The following is an 11,121-nucleotide window of genomic DNA, read 5'->3' as shown; positions in this document are numbered from 1 at the left end:
ATCATCCGTCTGTTCACATTTCGTCAGGCGGACACCAAACCATCCGCCCCATTCAAAATGAAATTCATCAGGCGGACACCCAACCATCCGCCCGTTCACTTACTCATCAGGCGGACACCAAACCATCCGCCCCATTCAAATTTCGGGCGTAAACCAATTTTACGCCCCATTCAAGCGTACACCAAATTTACGCCCGTTTTCGTGCGGTGATTAATTTTACGCGCGACCAAATTTGGTCTTCTCCCCATAACGTCACCGTACAGATTAAACTCATATTTAGTCTTTTTTTTTGGTCTTTGATCTTTGAGTTTAGTCGTACCATTGCAGTCGCTCTAAGGGAGCACTCGTTAGTTGCTTTATAAACCCCACCTCAGATTGAATTTGAAGCTGCAGAAATATATATCTAGGAGGATGGTTAAGATTAACGAGCAGTTGCCTTGTGCGTAGAAAAAATGAGCAAAGCAAGCATGAGACAGATCGGTCTCCAATCTTCTTCCCGTGTTAAATCCTAAGGTACTTAATCTTGCATTCTTGGTTTTCAGATTTTCTTATCTAATCCGATGTTGTAGTGATTATATACAGTGTATAGAAAACATGAATGTATATGTATATAGGTAGATAGTTTTTCTTTTCTTTTTTCCAAATTCCAAATGGTTTATTGCAGCAAAAAGAAAAAAGAAAAAAAAAAACGTGATTTCAAGAATTACAAAATGGTTTATATAGATAGATAGTATGTACAAGTTAATATTCCATTCTTGGCTTTCAGATGATCTAATCTGGTATTATAGTGATTATATACAGTATGTAGAAGATATGAATGTATATGTATACAGGTAGATAGTATGTTCAAGATATGAATGTATATGCATACAAGTAAATAGTACACAAAATTGGTTAAAAAAATCAAAATCAACAATCTTTGGGTGAAAAAGATATCTAGATTTTGATATTGTTTAAATGGACAAAAGTGTAAAAATACCCAGGATGTAGCCGGTTTCAGCCTACCCATTTTCAAATATTTTTTCTTATTTTTAATTTACATCAGGATGTAAGGATGTATCCAGTTTCATCCTCGCTATTTGTTAAGTTTAAGCCAGGTTGAATCCAGTTTCATCCTTACTATTTTTTTGGTGTTCATTTCACCCATAAAAATTTTTACTCGTCCATTAGAATCATGTTTTAAAAAATATTTGGAAAATGACTCATTTTCCGTAAATAGTATGTCCAAGTTAATGTCATTTTTGATTATTGGGTGGTTGCTATAGTTGTACAATTAACAAAATAGGGAATAGAGTAATAGTTTGGACATTGAAGTGGATTCACGTGGTAATGGAATATAGTGATATGTCCAATATTTTACTCTCATTATAATTCGCAACAAATTGAATAAATAAATTCATACATCTCCGAATATCTTATATATATGGCAATGGGAATATGTAAGCCCCTCTCTACAACATATTCATTTTACGTCCTAAATTTCAGAACCATTAGGTGAATAATTGTTTCTTCTAACTTCTTCAATCACAAAAGTTGGGTTTTAATGGATTCTTTCAATATTCTACCATGAGGAATTACATTATACATATCATGTACCAGTTGAATCTGATACTAATTGTAATCAAGAAGTTATATAATTATAAAAATCAACTTACCAGAATCGTCAGCAAAAAGATAATAAATAGTAAGACGATATAAGTGCATCCAACGGAATGTTGGATGATAAGAACAAGATGATAGTATTCAATATTTCATATATAAGTATAATCGCACTAGATTCAGTGTGAGTTGCATTTAGAGGTTTTTCATCCTTAGTTATTCAAATTAGTTTCACAAGACCTAACCATAGTTAATTTTGGTTGACTGAAAATCCGCGAGGTTTCCCAAGTTTCACAGTTTTGAGGCCCCATCAGGAGGTTTAATGGGAGGTAGTTTTACCCAACTATGGGTCCCACGTAGCTGTGAATCACTGGAAAATCTAAGAAATTTTTCCCAACCAAACCTAAAATTATCATTTTTGACATGCTTATATGTTTTTAAGCAATATGAAAGAGAAATTAGATGGCAATACTCACAATCTGACTTTGGCACACTACTCCTAACTTTTTAATTTATTGAGGATTTATAAAATAAACTTAATTTTTCATAAAAAATTAAGTGGCAACTTAGATAGTTCAAAGATACTTGAGCAAATATAAAACTTGAACAAAACTAAGAGCCACCTTAAACATAAAATCATGTGTTGTGTAAGAATAAAAATTATACCTTCTATTGAATCGAAATCCTTTTTGATTAAAAATTTCTAGGTATGTAAAAATTTATATTCCTTCGTTCCATTTCTAAATGGGTTGGGAGTTGTCACGCAAATTAAGAGATGGAATGAGATTTGAATTTTTTCATCCATGTCCTTAAGAACATTCTTCAAACATGAACTAACATTGGCGCATGTAAATAAGAATTGTTCCTAAAAAAATTTAGATATATTAACTCAAGTACCAGCTGAATCTGTTCCTAATTGCAAATCAGTAAACTGAATTGCAGTCAAGAACTGATTCAGTCGGTGCTTCGATGGATAGAATATTTAAAGTTTCATAATTAGAAATATCATATTGTTTCTTATCATTCAACATTCCGTTGGATGCACTTACACCATCTTAATATTTATTACCCTTTTGCGAATGATTCTGATAAGTTGAACTGATAGTATTCCAAATTTAAGTATTTCATATATGAGTATAATGACACTAGTTTCGCCGTGAGTTGCATGTAGGGTTGTTCTGCAGGAAGTAAGATTCATACTCTGGTTATAACGTATGTCTCGCCTTTATGTAATGCATAAAAATTCAGGGGACCCACCTGAAATTAATCTAGGTTAACGGAGATCCGCGAGGTTTCCCAAGTTTCACAATTTTGAAGCCCCACCACGAGGTTTTATGGGAGGTAATTTTTCCTCAACTATGGGTCCCACATAGCTGTCAATTATTGGAAAATCTAAGGAATTTTCCTCCGTCAAACCAAGAACCATCAGTTTTGATATATTCTAAGTAATTGGATGAGAATACTCACAATATGACTTTGTACTCTAAACTTTGTGCCTCATTTAGGAAATAAAACAAACTTAATTAGTCATCAAAAAAATAAAATAAATTTAACTGCTTTTAGGAAAAAGAATCAAGTGTCGGCTTAGACCATTCAAAGATGAAATAAATGAATTTCACAAGAAATATTCTCATTTGTTGATCTTGAAAGGTAGAAACGCCCTGGTGATAGGTAGTATCACTGTTCCTACTTTATTAATACCATCAAACATCATCAAGGCAGAAGTTGACGGAGAAGGAGATAATCTGAAGGGCGGAAAACTATAAAGTGGATTTGAACGGGTGGTACTATTATCACCATCTCCATAATCATCATGATATTGTTATTAGTCATGGCTGCGTTGAAGGATAACCCAACCCCATACAGCTTAAATACAAATGTAATACAACAATGATAAATTAATTCAAAACTTCTCATATAATTTTGTTGAAGGAGACGTAGAGTTATCTTAAAATTTGAATAAAATATATAAAATATTATTGGTGAGAGCGGTATTTGAATAATATAACAACTAATAAATTAAAATTAAAGAAGGAATACAAGTAAGATCCTAAAATACCCCGGACATATATCGAACTATTAATAAAGGTAAATTAAATAAGGAATTCAACTGAGATCCTAAAAAAATCCCGGATGTACATCAAAATATACAGTATTGTTGGTGAGAGAGGTAATCGGACAATATAACCACTAATAAATGTAAATTACATAAGAAATTCAACTAAGATCCTAAAAAATCTCGGATATACATCACCTCATCTTATCATATGGTAACAAAATAAATTTAGAACCGTTGAATTTGTTACATATTTTTCATTTTTTTTTAAATAATTGAAAATGGGATATTATTGGCATCCTTAAAATCTGAAAATATAAAATCAAGTCAAAACTTCTGATCTTAACCATAGATCTATCTTTTAAGCTACACAGATACAACATCTTAATGATGGGTTTTTATTAGAGAAATGGACCCAATTTGGGTTCCTAAGATATTTCCACATTATGAATATAATCTACAGCTATTAACCTTAATCTTAGATCGTATATTTTAGGCTACACATATATACCACCCTTAATGATGGATTTCTGAAAGAGAGGAACCCATCGTGGATTCCTCATATATTTTCACGTTTTTCATATTTCCCTCAGAAAGGAAAATCCTCTTTATTGGGCCACACAATATTTTTCTAAGATATTTTTTATTCTAAGAAGTTTTAGATATTTTTTTTGAATTAAGAATCATCTCTATGCTTCATTAAAAAAAGAAAAAGTAACCACTATTTTGGTGGTCCATTTATTTATTTCTTTCTTGTTTGTGAACTTTTTTTTTTTTGGTCAATCAACAATTTCAATTTATTCAAATCAAAAATGTGATTACATGATCGCTTACAATAATAACAAAAACATCAAAATACAAGATAATAAGAACCCTAATACAAATGAAGATATCAATTACAGGTAAATCGCGAAAACGAAGAGCCATATACCATAAAGATACTCAATTTTTGTAAATGTAGCAGGGAAGGATGATGGTATAATCCGGAATCGATTCCGACCATTTAATCTGATTTTCTTCTTCTTCAATAAGAGATACTCCAATAAGAAAGGAGTTATTTGCCGAAAATCTTGTAAATCCAAACGAACTCGGATGCCCTAAATCCCTTGGATTGAATACGAATTTTAAGCAATATCGTGTTGGATTGTTGATTTTCTTGAATCGAGAATACCAAGTCACGAACCAGCGATCAAGGTTTGAATAAATCGCTCTCAAAGCGAAGAGAAACTCCCCCCAAATGGCGAAGAAAAATCGCTCCAAATAGCGAAGAAATATGTCAAATTACATCAAAAACAAAAGAAAACTAATTTTATTGTTCGTGATGTAGTCGTCGACATTTGCTTCAAAGCTAGTGTTCCTGCTCGTAAGGAAGTTTCTTTGGGATTTCTGACGAATGATGACAAAGAGCTGAAACCTGCTGATATTCTTGTGCTTAACTGGGAAGACGGAAAGGATGTTTGTATGGATGTCACTGGTGTTTCGCCCTTCGCAGGTGATGGAATTCGCTCTTTCGTCCCAGGGAAAGCTATATCTAATGCGGTTTCACGTAAACACTCTAAATACTTGGAAAAGTGTATTTCACATGGCCATGGATTGAGTGTTTTGGCTTTCTCTACTCTAGGAGAGTTGGGTGAGGATACTTTGTGTTTTTTCAAGCGCCTGAAGAATTGTTTAGTTAGTAACGACGCTAGTAGTGGTTTTGGTAGCTTTATTTTTCATAGATTAGGCGTTGCTATTCAAAAAGGTGTTGGAGCCCAGCTTGTTGCTAGGTTACCAACCAAAAGCTTTGTATAATAATTGTCATCAATATATATATATATATATTTCCTTAAAAAAATTAAAACTTAAAAAAGAAAAGAAGAGAAATCTTGCTCAGATCTGGTCCAAAATGGACCAAATCTGAGCAAGAGATTAATGGAGGCTAAGGTTTTCGTTTTGAAAGAAGAGGAAAGGAGAAGACAGAGAAAGAAAGAAGAGAAATCCCATAATTCTTGTTTGTGAACTGATTTATTACTTTTTAAGTCTTAAAGAAATGTTGTTGTTGTTGTATGCTAAATTTCAAATTTATTTTTTAGGTTTTGTAGTTCGACATGGAAGAGATGAAGAGAATGATTAAATGTTGGCGACTGTATTTCACTCATCATGTAGATCATCCTCGTTGAATTTTGCAATTAGGTACAATCTACTCGATAAAGAGAATGATCTACACATGAAAATTAGTACATTGAGTTTTCTTCGAACAAATTCATTATCCTTGGATTAAGAATTATATATGACAAATTTGATATCTGATCCCGCTAGTACCTGACATTTACTATAAAGAGTGATGCAAAAAAATAAGGTTAGTTTTTTATATGAACGCCATATATCAGTGAAGGTCGATATTAAAAGATGATCGATAATATTAATGGGATTTTCCGATCAAACACATATATCAAAAGAGAGAGAGAATATTTATTCGACTAAGTTCTTCGAGCACTTGTAATGGTTTTCTATCTCTATCTCTATTATACATATCTCAAAAATTGTGCTAAAAATATTTTTCATATCATCGTGATCCCATCTCTATCTTCAAATTACTATTTTTTTTTAAAAAAAAATTTGGTCACATTCGATTGATTTAAATTAAATAATAAACTAATGATTTATAAAAATAAGTAGAGGCATTATAATGTAAATTATATCACAACTTTGGATATTTATTATAAGAGTAAATGGTATGCAATAGTAATGATATAAGAAAGTAAGCATGAAGTGTGAATGTTTGGGTGAGTTGTCGGTACCAAATATAAAGATGATTTGAAGAATCTCTACAGTATTAAAGGGATAGAGATAGAGATAGAGAAGCCAAAATGAAGCGTTTTTTTACATTCTCTCTTCAAATCTGGGTCATTTGAGTGTACATATAGAGATAAGGATAAAGAAGCCATTGCAAGTGCTCTTAGAATTAAAATTGAATTTTTAGTTATTGGCAACATCAAACTTCTCGAAAACCACCCCTCACATGACATGTTTTTTTGGTGAGTTCATGGTTTTCATGTAGCCCTATATTAGGGTTTACGGTTTTGGGGGAGTTTAATTTGGAGTTCTATCTAGAAATATTGGTAAGCTAAAGTGTAAGATGTTTGTTCCAACAATATTATAGTGAAATAAAAAACTTAAAATGAGAGTATATCTCCAAATTAAACTTCTTGAAAATCGCATATAGCAGCAGGAAAGTGAGCGGTAGTTTTTCTAGTTTAGCTACTTCTGTACAAACTTAAATTTTATAGTCAATAACTTTCTGATTGAGAGGAAAATCTTGGGAGATTTCTTTTGGAAAAATCCTACCTCTGATATTAAAGATATATGCCAATCTAATCAATGAACCCACCTCCTCAAATGAGTTTTGTACGATAGTCCTAGATTTTGGTATGGTATGTTTCTCACCATTGTCTGAAGTTGTTCTTATATGTGTTAGTTTTTACTTCAACTTTGTTGTCGAATCAATGATGCTATATACAAAGTAGGTTTTTGTTGTATTTCGTACGGGTATTTGGATTACTGACCTCAAATATGGGAGTCAAGCCCCTCGCCAACTGGATATCCAGATATTTTAATTGGTTAGGATATTGACTCTCATATTTAAGGTCAGTAGTTCGAGTCTCCGAGCGAAAAAAAACATATATAGTTTGTCACTGTATCATTATTACATGGCATCCAGTTGTCCGGGTTAGCCATTCTCCGATATACAACATAGTTTATCTTAGGCTCATAAGTGTATGTCAATCAATGGTTGGAAATTCTTATGCGATATGTATACCTACATATATATGCAAAGACTCAAACTACCGACTTCAAATATAAGAGTCAGTTTCCTGGCCAACTAGGTTCTTGAAGTAGCTGAGTTGTCCAGTAGCTTGATTCTCATATTTTGAGTGATTAGTTCAAGTTCGAGCACACACCAATTTTAAAATAAAATAAAATATATATGGTTTATTACGTACCTATAATGTCAGCTATTGTGTAACTACCCAAAACTAAATCTAGTATGTGGTGTAGGAATTGAGAAAAGATAATTAACAACCATGAAAGTTAGATATGATATGAGAAACATGGATAGATTGACACTGAGATTTAAAGTGGTTCTATATATTTTAAATTATGTTTACTGGTTAATGTTCTCATTATCTTTGTGTTCGTACAAGACACATGAAACTCGATTAAAGAGGAGCAAAAGCTCAGAGAGTGAGAAAGATACACTACACCATTTTTAGTGTTTACTAACAGTCTTCTTCAGTTGCAAAGAGGGGTTGCAACAGTTTGAATCTGTTGCGGAAAGTCGATGTTGCAATTTTTCGCAAAGACACCTAAGCCGTTGCGAAATTTATGTTGCAACAGTTTCTAATTGTTAAGATTTAAATTTGTCGCAACATAAACAGTTGCGAAATTATGAGGTCGCAATCGTTGGGAACAGTTGCGAAATTATGGGTCGCAACAGCTTAACAGTTGCGAATTTTTTGCAACATCAAAAAAAAGTGGTCAAAATCTGGTTTTGACCGGTCAAAAACCAGGCTCAAACTAAAGTTCCCTGTCACAAAATCAAGTTATCCCTGTTCATTTGGGAATCTAATTAATCCAAAAAAATTGAAATTGAATTAACATTATTAACTGACTTCATTTTACGAGTTCAACAAACTACAATCTCTTCCAAATGTGAAAACAATTGCATAACACTATAGAAATCTGAAAAATATGCATTCTTATAGAGAAACCGCCTAAAAATATAAATAAATAAAACAATTCAGTTTCAAACAAAATTAAAACATGGAACCATTGGTGAACCCGGGCTGGAAGATGGACTTGCAGATGTATTCACCAAAAGAGTCGGCAGCTACTTATCGAGCATATTTTCTTGTGGACACAAGGAAAACAATAGGTTTTACTATCGTGTTGAGAATTTACGTCATAAAACATATCTATCGAGCATATTTATCAGCAATGAAGCGACTAAAACATTTACTTTAAATAAAATTTGTTCTATTTTATATTTGATGGGCTTATTTCTTTTTATTGAATAAACTTGTTAATTTTACTTGAAAGAATTCCTGAAATAATTTCTAATGATATGTTATCTATTCAGATTCTCGTGATAATGTCCGACTTAATGTATACCATTAAGTGATTTCAAATTGTTTATAGCACGTGTGCTAGCACGACACAGTACGACACAACACATTTATTGGTGTGTTGTGCTCGTGGGCTGTGTTGCGCCTAGCTTTTGACTAGTATAGCACAGCACGGCACAAAACGTTTAAATCATTGGCACAGCACAGCACAACACATTACACGTGAACCAAGCGACTTCATGTGCCGGGATGTGCCGGTCGGCACGTTTTACACCTCTAGCAGTAGTATATTTCCATTTTGTGCTCGTCATACTATGCGAATGAGAAATTCAGAAACAAGTTCAGTTACTTGGTCTTGGGGTGCAAAACTATTTCTTTTTGGGCTTGCAAAATCATAAGCCTGGTGAAGACTTTAGGCATCCAAGGCGTGTGCAATTGCACAGCACACCCCCGCCCCGCCCCTGCAAGGCAAGTAGTCAAGTTGCCTTTTTGTTTTTTGCTTTTTTTTGGTAGGATACCAGAAACTCATAAAGGAAATCTACAAGGGGATATGATTATATTTGAACTGCGTTAGTCCATACGTTCCCATTGGCTAACTTTGACCCCTGATCTGTACTGAAGCAGATATTTGATATGTTGTCAGTTCGAAACCAAACATCTGTACATACAACAAAAGTTTTTCTTCATGGCTTAGAAATCGCCAACTAGGAAACAAGAATCAGACTCTAAATCGGTTTCAGCCAATGAAATTACACTTTAAGATCTCTTATCCAAAAGTCCTCACCATTTTAAATCTCTTATTTAAACACCGCAACAGCAAGAAGTACCACAGACATCATCTATCTTGCAATCACTTAATTTTATTTAAGTTTTTAGCACTTCAATCTGCTCATAATCCAGTACTTAGCAATGGCAGCCTCTACAATGGCTCTCTCTTCACCCACATTTGCCGGTAAGGCACTTGTTCCTTCCAGCTCTGAAGTTTTCGGTGAAGGAAGAATCTCCATGAGAAAAACCGCCTCAAAGCCTAAAACCGTTTCAGCTAGTCCATGGTACGGTCCGGACCGTGTTAAGTACTTGGGACCATTCTCTGGTGAATCTCCATCATACTTAACTGGTGAATTCGCCGGTGATTACGGTTGGGACACCGCCGGGCTTTCTGCTGACCCAGAAACCTTTGCCAAGAACCGTGAGCTCGAGGTTATTCACTGCAGATGGGCTATGTTGGGAGCTCTTGGATGTGTTTTCCCCGAATTGTTAGCTCGCAACGGTGTTAAATTCGGTGAAGCCGTCTGGTTCAAGGCCGGTTCACAAATTTTCAGCGAAGGTGGGTTGGACTACTTGGGTAACCCAAGTTTGGTTCATGCTCAGAGCATCCTAGCTATCTGGGCAACACAAGTTATCTTGATGGGAGCAGTTGAAGGTTACAGAGTTGCAGGAGGACCACTAGGTGAGATTGTCGACCCACTTTATCCAGGTGGAAGCTTCGACCCATTAGGCTTAGCTGATGACCCAGAGGCTTTTGCTGAATTGAAGGTGAAGGAGATTAAGAACGGGAGATTGGCTATGTTCTCCATGTTTGGATTCTTTGTTCAAGCAATTGTGACCGGAAAGGGTCCTTTGGAAAACTTGGCTGACCACTTAGCTGATCCCGTCGCCAACAACGCCTGGAACTACGCCACAAACTTCGCCCCAGGCAAATGAGTCTGATTAATTGTTAAATCAGATGAAATGAACGTGTTGTCTTTGAATTTGCATTTTTGGAGAATTGTTTGACGTGCGTTTGTAATTAATTTTATGAATTTTCTGCCTAATTTAATTAATCAATTTTACGAATTCTCAATTTTAGGATTCATTTTAGTAAGTACTCAAGTTGCTTATGCCACCAAGCCATGACATATCCTATTGTGTTGCAGTTTCTTCTTTATATGTGCTTCTTTGGTACAGTAAGGTCCTCAATTGGATGTCTGGTAAGCAAAGATTTCCTGGCGATTCAAAGAGAGGCAAGTGACTTCGGCTTGGGAGCGAAATCGTACTACCTCGTGCTAGTTTTAAATATGGTATTCTGGCAGCTAATGCTTATCGGAAGAGTGGGGATTACATTTTGTACCTCCTCTCTCTTTGCTGGAGTCGTGAGCGCCGTATTTCTTCCCATCTCTCAGATTGCTGCCATGTTAACATTTCATGAGAGTTTTCCAGCACAAAAAGGGATGGCATTGGTTCTAACCCTGTGGGGTTTCACTTCTTACTTCTATGGCTCCTACAAGACGACCAGAAGACAAAAATCGGCAACCATGCAATAATGTAAACCTTGTAGTTCTGCAGAAATAATACCATCATATTCATATTTTCAAGGCA

At 34.6% G+C, this 11,121-nt stretch overlaps 1 protein-coding gene across 1 annotated transcript; it reads left to right on the top strand.

The window, feature by feature from the left end:
- The first annotated feature begins 9,588 nt into the window (after positions 1-9,588).
- Positions 9,589-10,627, top strand: LOC113358874 (chlorophyll a-b binding protein, chloroplastic-like). Its single transcript, XM_026602596.1, has one exon. It carries the CDS (start codon positions 9,673-9,675, stop codon positions 10,465-10,467), a length of 795 nt encoding a protein of 264 aa, XP_026458381.1. The 5' UTR covers positions 9,589-9,672; the 3' UTR covers positions 10,468-10,627.
- The last annotated feature ends 494 nt before the right edge of the window (positions 10,628-11,121 follow it).

The sequence above is a fragment of the Papaver somniferum genome, chromosome 3, assembly GCF_003573695.1.
Source record: "Papaver somniferum cultivar HN1 chromosome 3, ASM357369v1, whole genome shotgun sequence".
Classification (NCBI taxonomy): domain Eukaryota; kingdom Viridiplantae; phylum Streptophyta; class Magnoliopsida; order Ranunculales; family Papaveraceae; genus Papaver; species Papaver somniferum.
This window is presented reverse-complemented; position numbering and strand designations above follow the sequence as displayed.

What these genes read in the sequence shown, in the direction of transcription:
- LOC113358874 (XM_026602596.1), top strand. Translation starts at nt 9,673, where the DNA reads ATGGCAGCCTCTACAATGGCTCTCTCTTCACCCACATTTGCCGGTAAG.